The 24,855-nt window shown below is 45.4% G+C and overlaps 5 protein-coding genes across 7 annotated transcripts; 3 read left to right on the plus strand and 2 right to left on the minus strand.

Annotated features, from left to right (window-relative positions):
• Positions 1 to 6,324: 6,324 nt before the first annotated feature.
• On the minus strand, positions 6,325 to 7,541 carry txnl4b (thioredoxin-like 4B). The gene is made up of 3 exons (XM_037487331.2): positions 7,298 to 7,541; positions 7,010 to 7,161; positions 6,325 to 6,719 (listed from the first exon to the last, which is right to left on the minus strand). The coding sequence occupies exons 1-3, from the start codon at positions 7,427 to 7,429 to the stop codon at positions 6,554 to 6,556; spliced, it is 450 nt and encodes a 149-aa protein (XP_037343228.2). The 5' UTR covers positions 7,430 to 7,541; the 3' UTR covers positions 6,325 to 6,553.
• A 129-nt stretch (positions 7,542 to 7,670) lies between these two features.
• Positions 7,671 to 9,691, plus strand: trmt10c (tRNA methyltransferase 10C, mitochondrial RNase P subunit). The gene has a single exon (XM_037487298.2). The coding sequence runs from the start codon at positions 7,952 to 7,954 to the stop codon at positions 9,515 to 9,517; it is 1,566 nt and encodes a 521-aa protein (XP_037343195.2). The 5' UTR covers positions 7,671 to 7,951; the 3' UTR covers positions 9,518 to 9,691.
• A 306-nt stretch (positions 9,692 to 9,997) lies between these two features.
• On the minus strand, positions 9,998 to 13,933 carry blzf1 (basic leucine zipper nuclear factor 1). 2 transcript variants are annotated; one of them, XM_037487318.2, is made up of 7 exons: positions 13,807 to 13,933; positions 13,367 to 13,441; positions 12,458 to 12,921; positions 12,053 to 12,252; positions 11,747 to 11,875; positions 10,920 to 11,148; positions 9,998 to 10,823 (listed from the first exon to the last, which is right to left on the minus strand). In XM_037487318.2, exons 2-7 carry the CDS (start codon positions 13,383 to 13,385, stop codon positions 10,641 to 10,643), a joined length of 1,224 nt encoding a protein of 407 aa, XP_037343215.2. In that variant the 5' UTR covers positions 13,386 to 13,441; positions 13,807 to 13,933; the 3' UTR covers positions 9,998 to 10,640. The 2 variants fall into 2 exon arrangements, with proteins under 2 accessions (XP_037343215.2, XP_037343207.2); XM_037487310.2 differs by having other exon boundaries at positions 13,741 to 13,871.
• A 27-nt stretch (positions 13,934 to 13,960) lies between these two features.
• ercc5 (excision repair cross-complementation group 5) lies at positions 13,961 to 20,796 on the plus strand. The gene is made up of 15 exons (XM_037487284.2): positions 13,961 to 14,547; positions 14,720 to 14,895; positions 14,995 to 15,110; positions 15,215 to 15,316; positions 15,578 to 15,632; positions 15,786 to 15,929; positions 16,003 to 16,213; positions 16,417 to 17,319; positions 17,420 to 17,724; positions 17,961 to 18,080; positions 18,334 to 18,547; positions 18,999 to 19,143; positions 19,349 to 19,549; positions 19,646 to 19,730; positions 19,987 to 20,796. Exons 1-15 carry the CDS (start codon positions 14,460 to 14,462, stop codon positions 20,503 to 20,505), a joined length of 3,384 nt encoding a protein of 1,127 aa, XP_037343181.2. The 5' UTR covers positions 13,961 to 14,459; the 3' UTR covers positions 20,506 to 20,796.
• Positions 20,797 to 20,933: 137 nt separating this feature from the next.
• Positions 20,934 to 23,567, plus strand: mettl21e (methyltransferase like 21e). 2 transcript variants are annotated; one of them, XM_062561719.1, is made up of 6 exons: positions 20,938 to 21,033; positions 21,133 to 21,182; positions 22,168 to 22,307; positions 22,554 to 22,671; positions 22,798 to 22,895; positions 22,990 to 23,567. In XM_062561719.1, exons 2-6 carry the CDS (start codon positions 21,149 to 21,151, stop codon positions 23,314 to 23,316), a joined length of 717 nt encoding a protein of 238 aa, XP_062417703.1. In that variant the 5' UTR covers positions 20,938 to 21,033; positions 21,133 to 21,148; the 3' UTR covers positions 23,317 to 23,567. The 2 variants fall into 2 exon arrangements, with proteins under 2 accessions (XP_037304484.2, XP_062417703.1); XM_037448587.2 differs by having other exon boundaries at positions 20,934 to 21,182.
• The last annotated feature ends 1,288 nt before the right edge of the window (positions 23,568 to 24,855 follow it).

The raw sequence follows: 24,855 nt of genomic DNA on the forward strand, positions 1-24,855 counted from the left end.
ATGATTATTAGGGAGAGAGAATGTAATGTCCCCTAGGTTTGGCTTGTCTCGTTCCCAAAAAGCCTATCTGTCAAAAATCAAACAATTCCACCCGCCAATTAGAATATAATCAAAGTGTTTGTGAGAATAGAAAATAACTCCATAAAGATCTGTCAAGAATGACTCATAGAATAGAAAAGACAGCTTTAGTGACAAATTTATCAAAATAAATTGCCTGCAAAATGACAAAATTATATTGCAGCTCATTTTGATAATCTTGGGGTCATTCATTGAACTATAAATGCATCACAATGATTCAATAAATATGCAGATATCAGTTCGCATTTTTTTCTCTCATTTAATTTGCAATATAACATTTTGGGAATTTACAATGTCAAGAACAGGGCATCCCAAATTATTTTTGTGTAACTATATCTTCAAATACATATACAGAATAAGGTGATTATGGCCAAAGTCACAGAAGCGCACCATCTCCACAAATATCTGTTCTTAGAAGAAAGGTAGAGGGAACAGTCTTTAGCTTTATCCATATCAATTCAGAGCACATAATAGCAGACAGCTCTATTGTTAAAGGGTGAACTGTCTTTAAGGAACTGCACTGTCCCTTTTATTCAAGGTTAAGCATGTTCATTGTTTAAATGTCTGTTAATGTTTCGATCAATACTCCTAATTGCTTTTGCATTTCCTTTTATTTTGCCTTATGTGTCGATGGTCTTAATGGTTTTATGTGAAGCACTTTAAATTGCCTTGTTGTTGAAATTTGCTTAACAAATAAACTTGCCTTTTTTTCTAAATTAGATGGAGACACTTTCCAAGCCATCGGAGAGAAAGACCCCGAGAGGAGGCGCGAGCATCTGATAGATTGATTTGTGTTATGTCTCACCAGAGTCTTGTGATCAACACATCTGCCCCAAGCTTCTATCACTATCCCCTCATCATGGAATATGGGTTATTCTTGTCCATTCCCAATCTGTCACACTAAACATGAAATTAGAAACCTTCGATGACAATGAAGGACAAGAATTGTTGCGATTTCTACTGAATGACACAAAAACATATTAGTTTATAATGGTGAGTATCTTTATCTGATGCATGTCCAATGCCTTTTTCCAGCATTTTCTAAACGTCCTGATCTCAACGACATTTTTATGTTAGGAACATCATCACAAAGGAACGTGCTAAACCCATCCGAGGAGGAAGTACATGACCGTGGCACTGATCAGCCACAAACAGGATGTCTGGGATACAAAGTGATGCCAACGTTGGCAAAAATGTACAAAAATTGCAATGTTTTAATAATTCAAGTCGATCATTATTTGTCCTAAACATCCCTAATAGCTATCATTCCTTCTGTTTGTCAGTACCTGCAGGTTAAACCTGAGGGTAAATGCTCATTTCCAGCCGTTTGAGGGTCTCTGTCTACAGGTGTGTCCTTGATCCTCAGGAACAACAAGGATTAGGACTTTACAAAGACTGCCCTCTGCAGTTGGAAAACATGTCCGCATCATATCGACTTCGCCTGGATATACTGTATTTGTGCATTTGTGCTCGAACGTACAAACAAAACAGAAACGCATTCATCAAAATGTTCCTCCACACCATTTTTTACTCCACAGGGCACCTTCAGATGTAGGTATATGACGTAAAAAACAAATTTGTAAATGTTCTTCCATAGTACTTTCCCTATGATTTATCTTTCAAGATTAAGAGAAGAAAAGAAAAAAAGTGTTGGTGTGATTTTTTGTTTTTTGAAGCTGACAAATTAAGAGTTTTTTGCCTTAGCTGTGTCTGAAACAATAAAAGGTTCAATCTAGTTTCAAACATTAAAAAAAGGATTTTACATCAGCAGAATATGAGGAAGTTATAGTTGTAACCTTTTGGTAAAGACGTTTGTGCTTTTTGCTGCAATATTGACTGAAATGAGCTTCAGCAGCTTGTTTCACTCCGTCCTTCCAACATGAGAAGACGAAGAATCCGCCCCTATTGCAACAATCGTACTATCAAAGAGTACAGGGACCTAGAGGCTCCTGGTTAATGGCACAAACAGGGAGATGGTGGTGCATGGAGTAGTGCAGTGTGCTGGGGGCTGTAAGGTTGGTGGTTTGAATCCCGGCTGCCCCATGTGCCATTTCGAAGTGTCCCTGAGCAAGACACCTTACCCCTATTTGCTCCCCAGGCAAAAATCTAATGCATGGGTTATAATGCAATGTAAGTTTTGGATAAAAGCGTCAGCTAAAAAAATAACATGTAACAAACACACATATAACTATATCTACTCACCGGCCACTTTATTAGGTACACCTGTCCAACTGCTCGTTAACACTTAATTTCTAAGCAGCCAATCACATGGCGGCAACTCAGTGCATTTAGGCACATGTAGACATTGTCAAGACAATCTCCTGCAGTTCAAACCGAGCATCAGTATGGGGAAGAAAGGTGATTTGAGTGACTTTGAACGTGGCATGATTGTTGGTGCCAGAAGGGCTGGTCTGAGTATTTCAGAAACTGCTAATCTACTGGGATTTTCACGCACAACCATCTCTAGGGTTTACAGAGAATGGTCCGAAAAAGAAAAAACATCCAGTGAGCGGCAGTTCTGTGGGCGGAAATGCCTTGTTGATGCCAGAGGTCAGAGGAGAATGGCCAGACTGGTTCGAGCTGATAGAAGGGCAACAGTGACTCAAATAACCACCCGTTACAACCAAGGTGGGCATAAGAGCATCTCTGAACGCACAGTACGTCGAACTTTGAGGCAGATGGGCTACAGCAGCAGAAGACCACACCGGGTGCCACTCCTTTCAGCTAAGAACAGGAAACTGAGGCTACAATTTGCACAAGCTCATCGAAATTGGACAATAGAAGATTGGAAAAACGTTGCCTGGTCTGATGAGTCTCGATTTCTGCTGCGACATTCGGATGGTAGGGTCAGAATTTGGCGTCTACAACATGAAAGCATGGATCCATCCTGCCTTGTATCAACGGTTCAGGCTGGTGGTGGTGGTGTCATGGTGTGGGGAATATTTTCTTGGCACTCTTTGGGCCCCTTGGTACCAATTGAGCATCGTTGCAACGCCACAGCCTACCTGAGTATTGTTGCTGACCATGTCCATCCCTTTATGACCACAATGTACCCAACTTCTGATGGCTACTTTCAGCAGGATAAAGCGCCATGTCATAAAGCTGGAATCATCTCAGACTGGTTTCTTGAACATGACAATGAGTTCGCTGTACTCAAATGGCCTCCACAATCACCAGATCTCAATCCAATAGAGCATCTTTGGGATGTGGTGGAACGGGAGATTCACATCATGGATGTGCAGCCGACAAATCTGCGGCAACTGTGTGATGCCATCATGTCAATATGGACCAAACTCCCTGAGGAATGCTTCCAGCACCTTGTTGAATCTATGCCACGAAGAATTGAGGCAGTTCTGAAGGCAAAAGGGGGTCCAACCCGTTACTAGCATGGGGTACCTAATAAAGTGGCCGGTGAGTGTATATTGACTATAGGCCAAAGACACACAAGAGGATAATGCGATAGGAGCTGCTGTTTTGTTCATAAAATGGTTTACTTTGGTTATACGTTTAGGTTATAAGGACGCAGCAGAAGAGGTGGAAGGCCGCCCCAACCTGTATGGAGCAGGTAGCTAGACATTACAATTTAATCAGAGTTCAGAAGGTTAAAGTAGTGATGTGCCGCATCCCTACATTTTGTTAAAGTTAAGAAAAGCTCATGTTTAAGTATACTCGAACCTCAGTGATGAGGAAAATGTAGCTACAAAAAAAAGCAACATTCATTATATATCGAGAGAACACAGATTTATTTTGCAAATGCAAATGAACAGTGACAGTAGACCTGTCACAAGGAATCCCAATTCGGTGGAGAATGTGAAGCCCAATTGAAAGACAGAGAGAAGAGAGAGTGTGTGTGAGACAGGATGAAAAAAACACATTTACAGTACATGGAAAGTGCAATTTCTTTTCGAAAAGAAATAGAAATTGATGACATACATGGTTTTCTTCAGAATGGCAGATAAAGTTCATTTATCTAGTTTTGTGATCATGATTTGATCTTCTTTGCTGACTCGTGGCGCTTACTTCCGAGAGCTAAGTGAAGGAGCGCTGCGGATGCAAATAGGCCTAGAGACCAAGATGGCTGAATATCAATTTATTCATATCAATTTTGCCCATGACATGTGACAGTACAATTTATTATTTGGTGTCTATATTCAGAAAGTGCTAGCCTTCTGCAGATTTCTTTACCTTAAAAATAAAATAGAATAACGCTGTTTCTGTCATTTTCTATTTACAAGGAATGTATCAGTAATATCGTTATGAAAAAAAAGAAGAATCCATTCTATTCTGGATTCTATCTATATACATTTAACCTCCATATTACACAGCTAACATTAGCCTCAAAACAATTGAGTGGCAAACTTAATTCCTTGAGCAGACATAGGTTAGCAATGTATTTTACACTGTAGTATATTTGAAATAAACAAACAAAATGTATCCCACCAAAGGGCTTATGGACAAAAATGCTTTTTGAACCTCCAGCCAAGCTGACAAAATATGACTCACCGGCAAAAACACAAACCATTATTAATATCACAACCCTTAACCCTGACTCAAATGCCATGAGTACAAGAAAACACCAGTTATGAGTGTATGTTTGTGTGTTCAACCCTGTCCTGTGTATTGTCAAGAGCCCCACTGAATGGTTTAAACCTGTGAATCATGTTTGGCTTTGGAGTGCCACTCAAAGGTGAAGAAGATTAAAGGTAGGAATGCCTTTATTATTATGAATGATAATAACAAGGTCATTACAACCAAACATTTAGGGGCCACCAGGTCCCAGGGTTTACGCATTTTAACTCGTATCCAGCGTTTGTTATTAATATGGTACAGCGTATTGAGACTGACTAAAGCGGAACAAAGCATGTGTGTTCATGAGTAATGACAACAACACAAGTAGCATAACTGCTTCCTGTGTAGACACAGAGCTCATAATGGGTACCTGGGAAGCAAAAGCCCTTATCCAGCAGAGGCATCATTCTCCCTCGCCAGCAGGAGTAAACGAAATACGGAAGTTGAGGCACCATTCATTTCAAGAATATCCTTTGAGTGGCAGTGCTACTCACTCAGGACTTCTTGAATCACCAGTCCTCGCATTTATCCACAACTAACAAATAATATTCACACATTGTCTTGCAAATTATTGCTACGAAGAACATACGAAGAACAATTAAGGAAGGACTTTGACATTGTTGTCTTGTTGCGTGAACAGTTTTTCGATCCTTGGTATCAGGACCACAGGAATGTGACCTATTCCTGTTCCTGTTCCTATTATGTTCCTCCAGCTTATAAAGAAAAGGCTTTTATGGCCCCTTTCTTCCCTCTACGCACCAACGCCTACTTTTGGGGCAAGCACTTTTGGGACCTGGGTTACAGTTACAGGGAACACAGCCTCCATCATCCTGGAGCTGTGAGCAGGGCAGCATGATGGGCTGAGTATGGTTGATATCAAAATCAATGTAAAACAATTGATAACTCATACCTGCATGTTCCCCGGTGCTATTAATAAACACACCCTTTATTAATAGGTTTGCTTCGTGTTAGTGTCAGGGCTGCTACAAAGGTAACAGTAAGAGGTATCATTATCTATGAGATATTAGGTATAATAGTACTGTGTAATAATTTGTGAAAGATTGTGATAGATTTATCCATTATAGAAGTAGGTTTGGGTATTGGTCAAATCACATTTAGTCTCGATTCCAAGAAAGTACTGCAAACACCTGAGACTGAGAGAGGTGACAGAGAGGTGAGCCATCACTTTCTTTAGAGTCCGGATTTACGATGGAACACCCACAAGGGAAGAGACCGTGTTGGGTCAACTCTGAATGTGGAAGACCACCTTTAGATTCAAAGGAATTGAATCAGAAGAGCTCAAATGGAGCCTGGAGAGTTTATATTTGAAAAACTCGTCATTGATTATAGTCAGTGGGTGCTTGTTATTATGGATTTGGATCATTTAATTGTGTTTCACAGTAGCGTGTGTGATTTACTCAGAATGTTTCCACTGAAAGATGATATGATTCCATATTCAATCATCGCCCGGCAGTAGCATCGGCCATCAACCAAAGACAGCTATTTACTATCACACATCTTAAGATTCCAACAGGCTTGGTTTGTATACTGTAGGGCTGCAAGTAGGGCTCATATCACTATTAATCATTAATTGATTATTTAGTCAGTTATCCAGAATTTATATTCAGCTGTTTTACGTAAACTGGTGCTTTTAGGATTGCGTTAATGAGGCAAGATTTAAAAAAAAAAAAAGAAGTTTATTATAAAAGCATGAGCATGTACATTGATAATATTGTGTCTCACTTTGTAAATACAGCCAGTTTTCCATAGGAAACATCAACATGAGTGCATTTTACAAGGCATGAAGTAAATTCGCATAACCTATTTCATCAAAACGCACATATTTCAAACAAACATGTTGGAAATCCTTATGATCTTAATGTCCCACATTGTGCAGGTGTTCATTTTATATTCCATGGTATAGGAGGTCAAATTTGGGAATATTTCGTGGATCGATGGGACTCTGCACAATCATCTTCCCACGCATGGCCCCTCTGTATATGACCTCAATCAGATCCATGAAATCTTGTTTGGTCTTGAAGCTGCCAACAAACTTGGTGTGATCTGGAGATCTGAGAGAAAAGATAAGATTCAGAGTAAAAGTGATGAATACGGCTTCAGCTATAACTGTAACATAAATTGAATACTTTAGCTTTTTCCCGGTTTATGGGGGAGAAACCATACATTTGAAGATGTCAAAAGGATCTGTAAACTGTGGTGATCTGTAACATTTAGTATATGAGAAGAATTAGTATCTTAATCGACGAGGTAAATCGTGTAAATAACTCACTGTTTGACAGAGAATCGCACGTATATGTTTACCAGACGATTAGAACTTCAGTAAAGTACTTCGTTCACTCACCCATAATCCACTTTCATGTGCTGTCCGTTAAAGAAGAAAACGGTAGAGGGGATGTAACTGATGTCGAAGTATCTCGTGTAGATGGGAGCTTTATCCACATCAACGATGTAGATGGACGCCATGTTGCTCAAGTCATGGGCGGTTTTTGACAGCTACGATTGACAGAAATAGATATTAGATTAACACAGTGTCATTAGTACATGTCATTTGCAAAAGCTAAACAGTCGTGTCCCAACGTCGCTAACATTGAGCAGTCGTTTGATTGTCTCCGTTAATTATTCTACTTACAATTTCATCGAGGTGCAGACAAACAGAGTCTTCGTCTCTCCCGAACCTCAAAACAACGACTTTTTCTGCTACACTTTTGATGACTTCATCTATGTCTCTTTTAGAAGCTAATTTAGTCAAAAATAAACTCATTTTCGATGCTAAAAAGATAGCTTCCCTTGTTGTGCTAAAAGGCGGAAGTTACGTCATAAATACGACGCTGGTGAAAAGAATCCGGCTTGATACGACATGGAATTACTGATAGTGTAAAAACAGTTTACTATACATTGACCCCCTATGGAGAATTAAAGCAGCATTGGCGTGTAGGAGTGACATTTTGTTGATTTAAAATATATTTTTTATCATCAGCCGATGAGAGATAAAGATTTAGAACCAGACAGTTTGCATCGTGCTACATAGTAGCGTTTCTCTACGACATATTATAGTGTGACACCATTTGAACAACGTGACCTTCTCTTATTTTTGGACAAGCATGAACGTCGCGACGAGTGAACGAAACAATATAATATAAGACTCAAAATGTAGATTACATTGTACTGAGTGTAAATCCCGGGTTGATGACACCCTTTATTCCGTTTAATTCCTTAAAGGCAAAGTTTCGTCTGTATTTCCTCTCGTTCAGTACGTCGCTGCAGTTAGATAGAGTTTATCACAATGTTACGTCTTTTCGCTAACCCGGCTTGTTATGAACTCTGGAAAATCAGTTTCTCTTTGGCGTCCCGTGTTACAAAAAGACAAGTGAGAACCTCTCTCCTCGGCAGCAGCGCCGGTCCCCACCGGCCACACATTTCCGCTGGTCACCTCAGCACCGGGATCCCGGTGTGGAAAGATGCCCTCCAGCCAGAGAGCGACGACCCCAATGAGATGCACACTCTGGATCTGGACAAATGGAAGTCTGTAATGAAAGCCCGAGCCGCGCCAGAAGAGAGGCGGCAAAGCGACGAGGACGAGGAAGCAAGTGCCGAGGGCGAACATCTCCAAGAACAAGGCGTTGTTTCAAAAGACATTTCATCACTCGAGGCCACTCGCGACCTGGTCGCAATGTGGCAGCAAGCCGGCAAAACGGTGCCTCAAGAGATGACAGACGAAGAGGTTCAGACGCTGTCCGAGCTCACCACCAAGTCCTCCAGGAGGAAGTACCTGAAGTACCTGGCCATCAGGGAGGGCCACAAAAGGGCCCGTAAGGAGAAGCAGCTGCAGAAGAAGACAGCGAGGGAAGCCTCGATGGAGCAGAGCAGAGGACAGGACGGTGATGCGGAGGAAGAGAGAGGACCCGATCTCAAAAACCACTTGATCATGCATTTCTGGGATCGCTCCATGGACAAGCTCCATGCCTGGAGGACCGCCCAGGCCATGGTGTTCGGTCAGCCACTGGTGTTTGACATGAGCTATGATTCCAACATGGCCAAGCGGGAGTTGGAGAACACGGTGTCCCAGCTGATGGAGGTGGAAGGGTGGAATCGGCGCGCCACTGACCCGTACCACCTCCACTTTTGCAACCTGCAGGAGGACGGAGCGTACAAGAAAGAGCTGATCAAACGATACGGCACGGAGGCCTGGGACCGCCTGTTGGTCACCAGCACTGACCAACAGCACGTGGAGCAGTTCCCCCGGGAGCGTCTGGTGTACCTCACTGCAGACTCCCCCAACGTCCTCCGCACATACGACCACTCCAAGGTCTACATCATCGGAGCCCTGGTGGACCGCTCGATCCAGTCGGGCTTGTCGTTGGCCAATGCGAAGCGTCTGAATCTGGCCACGGCGCGTTTACCGCTGGATGAGTTCCTGCACTGGGAGGTGGGAGCCAAAAATCTGACTCTGGACCAGATGATCCGCATCATGCTCACGTTCAAGGAGACGGGGAAATGGGAGGAGGCGCTGATGTTCGTGCCTAAGAGGAAGTACGATGGCTTCCACCAGCAACGGACAAAGAAAGACGGCGCCAACCACAGAGGCAAAGGAGTCTCATATCACAGACCGGATGGTGGCAGGCCGCTTCGATCTGAAGAAAGATATAGTGAGAGGAAATTTAAATTTGAGGGCCAAACTCTCCCCAGGCCCTATCAAGAGTCTGGGATCAGTGGGAGCGACCGGTCGGCTGGACGACCCCACGACAGAGGAAACAAACCAGCTGCAACCAGAATACGGACGTCGCTTAAGAGCACCATGGGGGAGAAAAAAGGTGCTGGCAAAGGCACGGTGTGGTGGGATGACGAGTAAAGTCTATACAAATTGTAACTTTGGAGGATAAGGATGTGTCTGTTTACAAGTAGCATCTGAGAAAATGTCAAAACTTGATGGTTAAAATTGTTCTCGATCACCGACTGCTTTATTTTGAGTTCCAATGCAAGGTAATAAACAAGAAAAGAATAAGACATTAAAAAAGGTGGTAGGTACTTTGGTCTTTATTTTTGGTCCAAAATGGAAAGCAAGAGATGTATACATTCGATTGTGTGCCTTTAGTGTAAATTACGCAGTCACCCTCAATTCACACTATTCCATACAGATCAAATAAACCAGAACATATATACAGCTTTGTTTTCAAAACTTTTTAAATAAATCACAAATCATCCAAAATAAATGAGGTGATTCAATAAAAATGATTTGAAAAGGTATTGGAATTTTTATTTTAGAAAAATGCACCAATCTTTTGTTTGTAACACCAGAAAAGTTACTTTTGCATTGAATGAGTTTCTTTGTGTATAATAAATATGGTAGTACCATCAAACCCCTCCAGATATTCAATGTATACAACACTGCTTTTACAGGCAAAATATCAATACAATATTTTTGAAATATGACAGCACCATCATACTGAAACATCTGGGCGACCCCTGCTGTATGCGAGGCATCGTGACAGTTCAGTTAGCGCATTAGCCCCTTTGTAACTTCCTCGCGCGTCTGGATTACAGCCTATTCGCTCTGTTGACAGCACATTACTCATGAAATTATTACTGAAATTGAACACTAGTCTAATGTTCAAGTATAAATAAATAAGCAGAAAGGCCTAACCGTCTGTTCATCGTGTAACACTGACCTCACATCTCAACAATACATAACCGTTTGCATTATTTCTCCAATCCATTTTCTTATGAGCTTTTTTTTCTTCTCCATATTAAAGAGCAGCATAAACATCAAGTTGCTACAATTTTAAAACATCAGAAACGGTGGAAATCCAACAATCAGTGTGCAGCAAAGGACTGCTACTACAAATGGTGTCGGCTGGAGTAGCCAACTTTAGTTGCTGACCGATGAAGTCCCGTAGCACACAGCAGCAGATATCTCCTGAGTACACTCCTGTTCAGATATCACTCATTGGCCGCTTGGCTGGCCCCTTGGACCCCTACAGCACCAGGATGTCCCCTGAGCAGCGCTCGCAGCAGTTAAAAGTAATGTTCTCGTAGCGGGTGTATGGGTGAAACCTGCCGATGCTCTTATTGCTCAGAAAGCTCGAGGGGGTGGAGTCAGTGAGCGGAGGGTCTTCTTGGTTTTCCGAACAGGAAATTGGATCTAAAATCTTCAGCACCTGGGAGAGAACACGGATGAAACATCTGTGAAGCTGTGGATTTTACAACGAATAATAGAAGAGGGTCAGATTTCCACACAGGTGTGGAGTTCCTACCTTTTCAGCCATCTTCTCAGCCGGAGTGCTGCAGAGCAGCTCAGGTGTGGCAGTGCTGCTCTTCACCACGCTGATGCTACTGCTGGTGTTTCCCAACAGATGGGCGTTGATGGCGTCGGCTAGCTTGTGATTGGCTGCTGCCAGCTCTCCTGTGCTCAGGGGCTGTGCACTGGGGTAGTACGTCTGCTGTCTGCCCCACTGCAGAGAAACGAGGAGCTGCTCCAGAGATCTGACGACAGAAACAAGACTGTTGTGAGCCCTGAGCCATATGCTCAAGCACACGGCTAGTCCTGAATGTTGTGTTCTACAGCTCACTTATTGGAATAAATGAAAAATAAAAAGTAGCCACTTTATGTTAAAATAGTTTTATGTGACAGGGGGTTTCAAAATGAAAGTATATTCATCCTACATGGATACTTTAAAACCCGTGTCTATACGGTCTTTGATCGTGTGAATGCAAATGAATACTACGGAGCCGATGGAATAGAAACGACAGAAGCCGTAAATGTTTACTTAAAGCTTAACGTGAAAAAAGAAGGGCAAATAGATTTTATTCCATATTAACATGAAAGTGTTGGTCAAGTTCTTACTACTAAGCTGTGCCATTGTGAGAAAAAAATATATGGGTCACTATTGAGCAAAAAGATTTGTCTCGTATGTATTTTACCAAAGGGCATTTTATTTCTAAACAAACCCACTAGACTGTGGACATCAAGAGCAGAATGATTTTCCTAAAACATGCACGTTGTGAGTGCTCTCTTCTCTTTTTAAATGTCCTGCTTGTATCAAACCCTTCCCGTTATTTAGTAATTCTGAATATATGTTACCTGTGAGTGAGCACCATGTCGCTGGAGAACTCTTCTCTCTCCAACAGCAGGTCTTGAATTGCGCCTTGTGCCTCTCTGGTCTGCCTCTGCAGAGCAGCTCTGGCACTCGTCAACTCCTCTGCCATCACTCTGAACAGAGTCAGCATGATAGTGTTAAATGTCATCTTGTACTGTTCCTAATGGAATAATCATATTTTTGATATTCTTAATGTAATCGTCATTTTTTTTGTCCCTGCCATACAGTTGCAGGGTGAAAGGAACATTCTCCATTTTTTGTTTCTAATTATGTTTTGGTGCATTTCAAACCTGCTCGCCAGGAACTTGCTCCTCCAAACGTCACACTGGATACTCATTCGCTCCAGCTGCTCTGCCGTGTGGGCCAGACTCCGGCCTAGGGCCTCATTCTCCAGGATCAGGTGGTTCTTCTCCCGTGACAGTCGCTCAAAGTGGTACTGAAGGTCGTCACCCACCGATGCCACCAGCAGTTTCTTTAGCTCACGGTTTACCTGGTGCACAGAATTCAAATAAAATTCATAATATATAGAAATATGTTTTTTACTTTAAGACACTATTGCTGAAAGGATAAAACAACAATACAGTGGTCTTGATGATTGTACTGTATCAACTGTACGAAATGATTATGAAGTCAAGACATTTTACAGGACACATTCATATCTAAACAGAATGTATCCGCTTCGTTTGGGGCCTTACCTCGGTCTGCACACGGAGCTGATTGGAAAGGCCTTCCTTGTCCTGCAACAGCCGGCGTTCAGAGTTCTGCAGCTTCTCCATCTGTCCTCTCCAGTCCTCCACCAGAGGCAGCGGGGGAGAGCCCTGGCCCTGCTGCCCAGCCTCCCCTTTGCCCTCAGCGGGTCCTGCACGGGTGTGCCGGCTAATAGCAGAGCGGGGGATGAGGATCCTCACAGCCTCCACCTCTGTGCAGGCCTCTCGACTCACCTTGCCCAGGTAGAGCACCCCGAGGGGCTGGGGGGCTGCAGGGGGAGCGGGCTGGGTGGATTTGGGGCTGCGTTTAGGGCTCGCCACCTTCAGGAGGGAAACCGCGGGTGGACCCGTCAGCAGCGGCGGCGTATCTGTATTTACCTCCAGAATGGCGGTGGGCGGTTTTGCGGTTTCCATGCCATCGCCAGCTCCTCGGATAGGCACACCCGCGGGGCCTGGACAAAATGGATACAGTCAAGTTTACACTCAAAAGCAGATTACTCCTATATCACCCAAAACACCATGTTGTATTGCACATGAAACACACAAGACAACACGGACAAAGACTTCAAGGCGTCCCAAGCAGATTTTAGGTCTGGGTATTCAACCGTAACACGTCCTTGGTACCCAACTAAATGTTGCTTTTGGGTATATAACCAAAAGATCCAGGTTTTACATGGTCTTTTCCAGGCAACACAGCTGTACAGCTGCTTGTGATTGGTCCAAATTAGACACTGAAGATCAGGCATTGGAGAAAATAGGCTTTTATTATGCACGCTGGATGAGAAGACTCCAGTTCCCTGCATATAAAAAACGAAACCATAAATTTCCTAAAAACTTGATGAACAGGAAGGAGACGTAAAATTCAGGAGGTTAATTGACAACAATCGGTGACGTTACCTCTCACAGCAGCGGTCATGGTGGAGGAAGTGTCAGCCGAGAGGGCAGTCTGTGGTTCAGGAGGGACTGGGCATCCTGAGACGGTGAACAGAAGAGAATGGCATGTGTCATTAACGTCATTCATCGGTCAGTGCTCGGGAGGTCGAGCAAAGAATGCCGCGGGTCAAAGGTCAGGGTTTACAGCTGAGGGGGCCAATAATGTTCCACGATAACGATAGCCAAGTTATCCGAGAAGCTAACTCTGTAGCTTAGCTGTTCGCCGAGCCGCTTTAACAATACCGAGTCGAAGTAACGTCAGCGCTGTCTTGCTATCAAAAGCTAGCCCAAACCTGGGATCAGATTTTGGTATTCAGAGAAATTATCAGACAACATACCGGGGAAATATGGAATCACACTAGCATTAATTCGTGTAAGCAGCCGTCAGCTGTTTGTTTTGTTACCGGACACAGTTGGCCTTACAGCCGGATGTGATCATTCTTTCCCAGGAATTGGTGTTTCAGGCACCACTTCCGGGCAAGCAACGCTAGTTCGTTTGCAAACGTGTGCAAATAATCAATGCACAGAATATCGCCTAAAGTCTTGAGTTCGACATTCACCCCGAACATTTCCTAGAGTTTTATAGTTTATAATAGTGAAATGTGGTCGAAGCGACTAAAGAGATGGACACGAAAACCTTACAGACTAAATCCAGGGAAACAAAGTGGAAGCATTCCCGCCCCCCGTTTACTGAACACACAACTGATCTCCAATCGGTTACTCCGTAGCTTTACACCATAGATGTACATAAGGCAACTAACAGAAACCGATAACAGATCAGATTATCGGTACTACCGTAGATATGGCTAGTGGTGTAACAGCTGAATATTACCCGACGGAAACAACACGGAACCTTCACGCGCGGACCATTAATGCTCTACGGACAAAAAATAGTGTTACATTAAACGTTGAAAAATGCCCTCTTTCTTCTTCACTCGCCTCAGAAATCTCGAAGTTGATTCAATAAAATGCTCGGAATGGTCCTGAACAGGTAACTAGTCGCAATTTCCACACATTATTCGCACTATCGTCGCGAGGGTTGTGGGTTACAGTGATCATGGGAGTGCACGGACTGTGGAGGCTGCTGGAGAGCACGGGGAAACCCATCAACCCCGAGACTCTGGAAGGAAAGATCCTGGCCGTCGGTATCCTTTACAACCTGCATGTGGTCTATTGGTTCTTCTTCCTACGTCCGTCCGTCATTGTTTGAGCAGGTTTCCATCCCCTCACCTGCACGTCTCTGCTCATCCTGCATTGGTGGGACTGACCGTATATTGTGTCAAACCATTGCATGAACCTTAACCCGGACCCCTCCAGATATCAGCATATGGCTGAACCAGGCCGTGAAGGGGGTGAGGGACCGTGATGGCAACAGCGTCCAAAACGCCCACCTCCTCACTCTCTTCCACCGCATCTGCAAGCTGCTCTTCTTCCGCATCAGGCCGATCTTTGTGTTTGACGGGGACGCGCCGCTGCTGAAGAGACAGACTCTGGTACGGCCAGGGGGTTCCTGGACAAACATCTGCATCGTTTTGGGTAATTCTTCCAAAAGCATGTGACGATTCCCGGTGTTTCTCTGCGGTCTCCTGCAGGCTGTGAGGAGGCAGAGGAAAGAGGAGTTGAACCGGGAGTCCAAAGAGACTAATGAGAAACTCCTGAAGACATTCCTGAAGAGACAGGCTATCAAAGCTGCACTTGGAGACCACAGGTGATTCTCTCTCTCTCTCTCTCTCTCCACCCACAATGATCTGTCTGTTTCAGTCATTTGAATCCCTGTTGTCTGACATATCTCTCCCTCTCACCCGGCCCCAGTAAGGAGCCTCTACCCAGCCTCTCCACTGTGAGGAGAGATGAGGTCGACGACATGTATGTTCTACCAGCCCTGCCAGCTTCAGAGGAGGTTGAAAAAAGCAGGTCAGAAAAGGTTACTAGTCAGTGGTATTGTTAGAAATTGAGCCCAAATATGTACAATCCACTCCTCTGTTGAGTACGCATCCAGTTAAAGGGGCTGGTAAAGGTTCTCTTCCTACAATATATTCAATGGGAGAGTCAAGTTAATCAATGAGAAGTAAACCGTGTACGAAGAAGCACTTTGCGAAAGCTTTTTTCTTTTATGCTGTTAATTCACCCATAATACTGGAACTTAAATCATTTATATTTGTTTCATTTATTCAGTTCAGAGGAGGAGGAGGAGTTGGAGGAGGCGGATGACGGCTATCAGATGTATCAGGTAAAGTCGTCACATTAACATTGAATAGCCCCACCACCACATGATTTAGTTTTAAATGGTTTATTCAAGCGAATTATTCGGAGTCACTTCCACAACAAAATCCCGAGATGATTCCCTCGTTCTTATGTTGGTCGGCTGCTCACTGTGTCTCAGGGAGACTTGCACGGAGACCCCAACTCAGTGGACATCAACTCCGAGGAGTTCACCGCCCTCCCTCCTGAAATGAAACATGAGATACTCAAAGACATGAAAGAGTTTGCCAAAAGACGCCGTACCATGTACCACAAACCCCCAGAGGTACTGTTTATACACACACACACACACATTTCCTGCTCTTCCCCATTGACTCTTTCTCTTCACTTTCTCTCAGCGTTCAGGAGAGTTTTCAAACTACCAGTTGGCCGGCCTGCTGCAGAGGAACCATCTGAATCAGCGTCTGCGAGGTGTGGAGAAAGAGATGAGCCAGCAGAGCGCCGGCAGCGCTCCGCAGCTCGGCCAACGCAACGGCGATGAGCAGGGTCAAAGCGTCGAGTCCCAGCGGCTGGTTTCAGAGGACTGCTCCCACTACATCCTTATTAAAGGTGAGGGAGGTTAGGATGGTTTTTCAGTGTCTTCGTTGTCCAAAACAGTCACTGATCATAACCGGTTCCATGTTTCATTGTCTGAGGGCAACCAGCGGCCATCAAGGTGTCATTCTTTAAAGAGATGCATGGTTTAAATCCCAAAGTTCAAACACGTCTTCTTTTTTGGGTTTTTGAAACTCCACCCTGCTTTTCCTACGCAGGCTCCAAAAAGAAAGAGGCGGCGCCTGAGAGCCGACTGGCACCCGCGGCTTGGTCTGGCAGCTGCATGGCAGGCGGCTCCAGACGAGCACCGGACCGGCCCGAGCCCCTGTGGCGCCCCCCTTGTGAGACAAAGGCAGAAGTGGCGGGTCCATCGTCAGAGGAACCGAAAGCCTCCGTGTCACAAGCGACCCGGCGAGACGCATCGCCGCCCTCGCCTCGCACACTTGAGGCGATCCGGGCTGCGATGAACGACAGCTCGGAGGAGGAGACGGCGGACCGGGCCGAGGAGGATGGTAGCGTGTCCCCACGTACCCGGCTGGCAATCCAGCGAGCTCTAGCCGAGGAGGAAGACGCGCAACGCGGGACTCTGATCTTCAGCTCCTCTGCTAAAGTGCCGGCCGAGAGTCCCCACGCGGTGCTGCAAGTTGTAGTCAGCAGCTCCGAGGAAGAGGGGGAACCCGATGGTGGGAAATCCCTGCCTCGTGGAAACTCTGACTTCACGGGGAGCCTCGCGGTCCAAAGTTTACACGTGGAAGAGGGTTTGTTCGCCGGCAGCTCCGAGGATGAGACGGAGGCCGCGATCGTGCCGAGAAATGACGCGGCGACGCAGAAGCCTGGCGACGGAGAAATGAGGTCCGATAAGAAAAAACAGTCGACAGAGGATGTAAGCCTGGAAAGGTGGGGGCGTACGGAGGAGCCGCTGGTCACAAAGGCAAACTGTGCTGCTGCTTTCAGTCAGAACACGTTGTCCACCAGGCTCTCTGCTCAGCCACGTGGGAGCCCTCTCGGTGCGGAGCCCCCTGTGCCGCTGACGCAGAGCAGCGTCGAGGTGGTTGAGGCCACGGAGGAGAGGAAAGGAGCCGATGGGAAGCCGGAGGGCGATGAGGAGAGCGAGTCAGAAGGTACAGTGGCAGTTGAGGAAAGAGGGAACTCATTGATGGCTCCGGGAACCTGCCGACAGTAACAAAAAAGTGCTTCTTTTGCGTTTTTTTCTTCCCTCAGAGAGCTTCATCGAGGTGTCAGACGAAGAATTTAAAGAGGAGGGTGCAGAGGGTTCATTTGTAATGGCTGGAAAGAAAGGATCTCCAGGTGAGGTCCTCAAAGATGAGACCAAGCCAGAAGATAAACCAGAGGCAGGTTTGGAAAAGGCTCCCGGTAGTCCAGCTGCTGATTCTTCGGAGGAGGAGGAGAAGGAGAATAAGGAAGAAGAAGAAGAAGACACAGAGAGACAGACCGAGTTAAAGGAAGGATCACAGCCAGAATCCACCTCAACTCACGCAATGAATGAATGGGAAGACATTGACGTGGTGAGACTTCGTGTGGGGATGGTTTAGATCACTTACTCTTTTTAAGAAAACAAAGAATGTGGCCTCAGGAGGTTTTATGGTGCCTCACCTTTCAGTTTGTACTAGACATCGCTAAGTGAAAATGCTCTGATGATTTTTTTATTGACGTGGTATGAGGCTGAGCTGTGTAGCAGTTTAATGTGACTCTGACACAAGGCTGATGCACAGTGTGCGTGTGTGTGTGTGTTGTGCTGCAGGAGGAGCTGGAGGCTCTGGAGAGCTCTCTGCAGGTGGAGCAGAGCAACCTGAGGGAGCTGAAACAGCAGCAGGAGAGGATGGCGAACACGGTCACCGGGCAGATGCACCTGGAGAGCCAGGTGAACCGAAGACCCAGTTAAACCCCCCCCCCCAGGGACACTTTGAAACCACACAGGCTCCCAAACACCTAAAAATGTATGAGCCTCTGTTGGAAAGTGACAGAGATTTAGTGTGAAATGTTAAAACACCGAAGTGAAAAAATGTACCATATTGATGGTGTCATGTCTGAAAATGTCTGTAGGTCTGATTTGTGCAGGTGGAGACACAGGCCATTACTTTGAAGTGAACAAGCATCTCCCTCTGTGAGCCCAGGAGCTGCTGCGGCTGTTTGGTGTGCCGTTCGTGGTGGCGCCCATGGAGGCCGAGGCTCAGTGTGCCGCACTGGACCGCGCTGACCACACCAACGGGACCATCACGGACGACTCGGACGTGTGGCTGTTTGGAGGGAGACACGTCTACAGGAACTTCTTCAGCCAGGACAAATATGTGGAGCACTACCAGTACAGTGACCTGCAGAGCCAACTGGGTCAGTGCTCCCCCCCACATGGCCTTATCAAGCAATAAGACATTGTTCCTAAGTCATTTCTTCAATGTTTGAGTTTAAAAGATCACATGAAAGCAAAAATGTTGACTGGAGATGCTAAATACATACACACTATACACTAATATATATTTATACATTTTTGTCAGAAGTTTTTTATTATCCTTTTATTGTAAAACTTAAAAAACCATCTCGTCTCTGTTGAGATGCTACTGCAGATGGTGCTGTTTGCTGTTACGTGGCCTGCTGTGATGGAAGATCAGGGTTTTCTACTCTGCTTGTATTGAATTGATCAGATACTGGTTCTTGTGTTGTGATGGTGTGCACATTGAGCAGAGAGCACAAGGTTATACTACTCCCCCCCCCTCGCCCCCCTTGTCTTTTTTGGGACTCTTTGTCTTCTCTCTCTCCAATCCAACCTCTGTCTCCATCGCAGGTCTGGACAGGACCAAACTGATAAACCTGGCGTACCTGCTGGGAAGTGACTACACAGAGGGCGTTCCGGGGGTCGGATATGTGACTGGCATGGAGATACTGAATGAGTTCCCAGGGTCAGGCCTGGAGCCACTCACACAGTTCAGGTGTGTGCCTCAAGGTTTGAGTTAACAACAGTTCTTGATTTATATATTTTCCTGCCTAATTCCTCCAGTCTCCTTGTGCTGCGACTGTGTAATACAGGCAACATTGACTTATAGTTAAAGCCAAACAATGACTCATTTACACCCAGTGTGTAATAATGGTGATAATAATTAGTTGGGTTTCCATGTTACCGTTTCTTCCCTCTAGTGAATGGTGGGCCGAGGTCCAGGAGAAGAAGCGCCTGGTGGCTGATCCTCGGGACACGAAGGTCAAGAAAAAGTTGAGAGACCTGAAACTGTATCCTGGTTTCCCCAACCCTGCGGTGGCTCAGGCCTACCTGCAACCTGCCGTGGACCAGTCGGATAACTTCTTCAGCTGGGGACGCCCGCAGCCCAACATGATCAAAGAATATCCTTTCTCTGTGTGTGTGTGTGTGTGTGTGTGTGTGTGTGTGTTCCTGCTTACTTTCGTCACAGTGTTAAGTTTGCTTAACCAGTCTTTTACATTCTGTCTCAATCGTTTCGGCTGGAGCAGCCGGAGGACGGAGGAGACTCTTATGCCTGTGATCAAGCAGCTCAGCAGCCAGCAGGTACGCAGGTGTACTCCAATGATGCCATAGCAGGGAAATGCTAACTTATCCACAATAGATTTAAAAGACTATATGCACATGTTCGGAGGAGTCGAATGGGATTACAGATTTGTGTGATGCGATATCACTTAGCGAGTGAGCGGAGGCTCTGATGAATGTCCCCAGTTTGATTGTGTGGATCTGAGAAACCCATTAATAGAGGGGATAACCCCACACTCTAATCTTCTACTCTTCATCCCTCAACGCTTTGGTCCAGACTCAGCTGCGGATCGACTCATTCTTCCGCATGGAGCAACGGGAAAAGCAGGCGATTTGCAGCGAGCGACTGCGCAGGGCCGTCACCTGCCTAAAGAGAAAGGAGAGAAAAGACGGAGAGGAGGATGGAGAGGGGGGCAGCGGCGAGGAAAGCCCGCGCCCATCCACCACCAAGAGAGGCAAGGGTCCAAGGAAAGGAGAGGAGCAGGGGTCTGTGGCAGGAGGAGGGTTCCTGGGATCGCAGGCGATGGTTGAATCACCTCCTCCATCGGCGAAGGAGGCGAGCAGCACCAGCGGGGAGTATCGCTCGGCCAAGGCCGTCCCCCGGTCTGCTAGGGCCGCGCCTCGGCCTGCCGGGGGCAGAGGCAGCAGCTCCAGTGAAGACAGCGACGGTGGGGGGGACGTTGCTATGGTTACAGCCCGATCCGTCTTTGAAGGCAGCCGACGGGGCCGTGGAGCAAAAAAAAGCTCAAGAGGCGGAGGAAGCAAGAGAGGAAAGGCTCGGGGGAAGAAGTTGTGACTGGATTGCAGACATCAATCCTCCAAGCAGTTGTGTTGTGAAAATTGTCTATGAGATCATGTTGGACCATTACAGGGGAAATGGGTGAATGACCTAATTAATTGAGCCTTTTTGTATTAAAGAATGTTTTTTTTACTGTTGACCTGACTGAACATATGTATTTTTCTTTAAATATTTTGAGGTTTATGATTGTGAAAGGGATGAGAATGTTTTGTATTGATGTCTCATGAGCAGTAAATGGGTCTCAAACAGTGACCGACCTCCTCCTGCCTCTGCAACGGGCTTCTGAATGTGTGACATAAAGTGTGCGAGATTATTGCACAAAGTTGTATTTTAACTTGTGAAATCAACGTGTGTATTTCGGGGCAGGGTTTTAAAATCCCCCCCCTCCTCCCCAACCCAGTTCCAGTTAGGCAGTTTCACAGAGCAGCTGTTGCTGTCCTTCACTGTAACAGAGACGGGTTTAAGCGAGCCCAGAGAGAGACAAGCAAGTACTGGGCGGAGTTGTTGGAAACACTTTACTAAAAAGTAACGGCTAACAGCATTCTATAAATCTGGATCCAGATGACTTCATTCCAAAGGATCTGGGACCAAATAATTCAGTTTGGGGCCTTCTTTCCCTTCTAGTTGGACTCGTTCAAACATGGAGACTCAACAGTCCAAGACTAAAGACGAAGGTGAGAATTAGTGAAAGCATTCCTATAAACTAAAGGTTTAAGTTAATTTCCAAGGAGGTATGCATGCACAATTAATTCTAAATGCCATAATTTGGTTTATAGATGTGATGCCTCTGTGCTCGTTAATGACATATAAAACACACACTCCATACACAAACCATAAGTGGACCCCCCCCCCCAACCGTTGTGTTGTTGCTCTGTGGTCTCCCCTGACCTTTTCTCCAAACCAGTGTTGCATAACAGAAGAGTGTCGGCACTGACACATAGCTGGAGTCTGACACACGAACACGATGTGACGGGATCAGATTTATGAGCCCACATCGGATTAATTTATAGAGCAGAATCAAATGGTACCCATAATGTGATATAAAAGAAATACAAGATTACTCATCTGCTTTTTTATGGTTGGAACATTTCAACCATTGTCACAAGATGGCCTTCTTCGTGATCGTCTCGAAAAAATGCATTAAAAGAAATCAAATTGAATTCCAGATAGAATCTTCTTGTTAGTCTGGATAATTCACAGCCCTTACTGTGCCAAAATATAAGCAAAGCGATTGCAATTCCTTATTGCAAATTTAGCCATTAAGTTTATTTCATCAAAAACAACTAAAATCAAAGTACTGAATTCTGCTATAAGGAATGTCTGTTATTTGGGCTCAGTAACATTGCATAGTTTAACAACTGTGTTCTTATGACCTTTTTTGAAGCAAAATGTTTGACAGGAAAAACTCAGTGCAAAAAAAGTCATTATTTTTAGCTCCATAAGCATAGAGCATACCAGTGAGTCAGTAGATGATGAATTACCCCCATGCACCTGCTGCTTTGATTCCAAAATGCATGCTGGGAAACGGTCTAATTGTCTGTCTTGTCCTTCTAGGCTCCGCATTTTCCTCACATTTTTCACTGCATCCTTTTCTTCTCCTTCCTGCTGTGTGTGTGTGTGTGTGTGTGTGTGTGTGTGTGTGTGTGTGTGTGTGTGCAGAGCTAGCTGAAGCCATAATGGCTCGGTGTTTCCACCCTTCCTTGATCGGTCCGGAGGCCTGGGAGGGATACGTCTTTTCTGACATGGAGATCCGCATCAAAGAGTCCACAGACCTCTACGGCGCTGTACTCTGGCCCTCAGTACGCCCCCGTTTATGCATTACTTTACATGTCATCTAGCTGATGCTTTTATCCAAAGTGATTTACATTGTATTATAACCAATGCATTACATTTTGCCTGGGGAGCAATTAGGGGTTGGGTGTCTTGCTCAGGGACACTTCAACATGGCACATGGAGCAGCCGGGATTCGAACCGTCAACCATGCGGCAAATAATTAGCTGCTGCACTCTGCCGCCAGCGAAACTTAAACCCGTGTCTTCCAACAGGCGATGGTGTTGTGTCATTTCTTAGAGACCAACCGAGACCAGCACAACCTGAAGGACAAAAATGTGATCGAACTTGGTGCTGGAACCGGGCTCGTCTCCATCGTGTCCAGCTTGTTAGGTATGGAAACACATCTGGGGATTGGCTCTAACGGCTGTGTCCCACTTCATCTTCAGAGTTGTTCCTCTCTCAGGTGCTGTTTGAGGCTCATTCCACGTAACACCCCGCTGCTTTGTCTGTGTCCAGGTGCAAAGGTGACCTCCACCGACCTGCCGGATCTGCTGGGAAACCTTCAGTACAACGTCACACGGAACACCAAGGGCCAATGCAAGTACATCCCTCTGGTATCCTCCTTCCATTCAGATGTCATTCGGTCGCGTTGATCTTGGTTCGAGCGTGGTTTGTCGCATTGTGTTGGCGTTTTCCCTCTGTTTCAAGGTCACAGAGCTGAGCTGGGGTCAGGGGGTGGAGCAGCGTTTCCCACGGGCCACTCATTGTTTCGATTACATCCTGGCGGCCGACGTGGTGTACGCCCATCCCTACCTGCAGGAGCTGATGGACACCTTTGACCACCTGTGCCAGGAGAACACACAGATCCTGTGGGCCATGCGCTTTCGTCTGGACCGGGAGAACAGCTTCGTTGAGCGCTTTCGGCAGCGCTTCCACCTGGAGGAGCTGTACGACCTGCCGAGTCTGAGTATCAAACTGTACCGAGCCTGGAGGAGGGACGTGAGGACGGAGGATGGAGGAGAGGCCGCCGCCTGAATGGCTGTTCATTGTGTTGGTGATTTCAGAAGGAGGCTTTGGTAAAATGTGTTAATTGTTTTGCCGAATGGGAATGTTTGTAATGTCATCTGTTTTTTATGGATCTCATGTGCAAATGTTTAAATGTCACATTTTATTTACAATATTGACAGGGGAATTGTATCTCCAAAATGGTCTTTGAATTCAATTTGAAGAGGGATCAACAAAAAGTCTGTTATTGCTGCTCTGATCATTAAATGAACTGGAAAATTTTTGGATACACCCATGTCCTTCTTTTTATATTTAGTGGAGGTTTTGGATTTGTTATGTGCAAAGGCTCCCTCTGCAGATACCTGCTCAGCACCAGATAGCAGATAAACAGTTAGCTACACGATGGGGTACACAGTGCAACACGTTTTAATATTTCTTTGCAGCATCTACGTTTGTACCAGAATGAGACTTCTTTACAGAACATTGAGCTGCCTAACACATAAACAAGGTCAAATTAAAAGGGTCACATTCATATTGGGCAGCATTTGCTGCTTCAGTAACATGAGTGACGCACAGACTTTACATATTTTGGAAAGTGACCAGTTGGCCTAATTGCCTAAAAGTTGAAATCAACTGATATGAATGTGACCTATTAAATCTGATATCTAATTTTTGATTTGCATCATCCAACATTACCCGGTCCTTTCATTCCCTGTCTCTTTGCCCGTGTGATAGCTATGTGTCTGGCTGCAGGAACTCGCTGGGTGGATAGAGAGGCCATCCAGGCTGGGGGCCGTGATGCTCCGCGTTTCATCGTCAGGACCAATAAAATACTCAACAGCCAAAGACCAGGCCTCAAGAGGCATCGGTTAACCTCATCACTCATTCAACAGTCTCTTGATAAAAAACAACCTTTCCCCGAGAGGCAGAGCCAAGATGTTGCCAACAAACTCAAGTTTAAAAACTCTTATCTTTTGTCCAAGTAAGGCTGCGCCACATTGACAACACATGGTTTAGGAATGACCTAACCACAGCACACATCAACATCCTGACCTCCTGGATGGGGCTGGAGCTCTGGGATGTGAGTGAATTTAGTTTGATGATACCTGAAACTGGGAGCTCATACTTCATGGCCAAAGACGTCAAATATGACAGAGAAAGGTCTAATTGTGGTTTATATTACAGGAGCCCCCTTCTTTTCTTGGGGGTATGTTGCAACCTGATCATGTTACGTTGCATCTCTTGTGAAGCCTCTGAGGTCTGCAAGAAGAAGAAAAAAGAGTAGGCATGGGCAGCAAAGACACCTTCCAGACTTTCTGTGACATCTTTGCATTTTAAATGGTCGATATAGTCGGATAGAAGTGTATCGAACTTAACAGCCGTTAAGCGACTTGAGGCTTTAGGGTTATAAATGTTTGGTTGACAACATACACATTCAAGGGCTGTCTGCCAATATTCCCTTGGCAGACAAGCACAAATATGGTTTTGCTCTGCTTTACCGATGTGACTATTTGTGGACCACCAAGTGGCTGGAAATCACTCAGCAGTAAATGCAGGTGCCGTTTTATG

The sequence above is a fragment of the Pungitius pungitius genome, chromosome 4 (assembly GCF_949316345.1).
Source record: "Pungitius pungitius chromosome 4, fPunPun2.1, whole genome shotgun sequence".
Classification (NCBI taxonomy): Eukaryota; Metazoa; Chordata; class Actinopteri; order Perciformes; family Gasterosteidae; genus Pungitius; species Pungitius pungitius.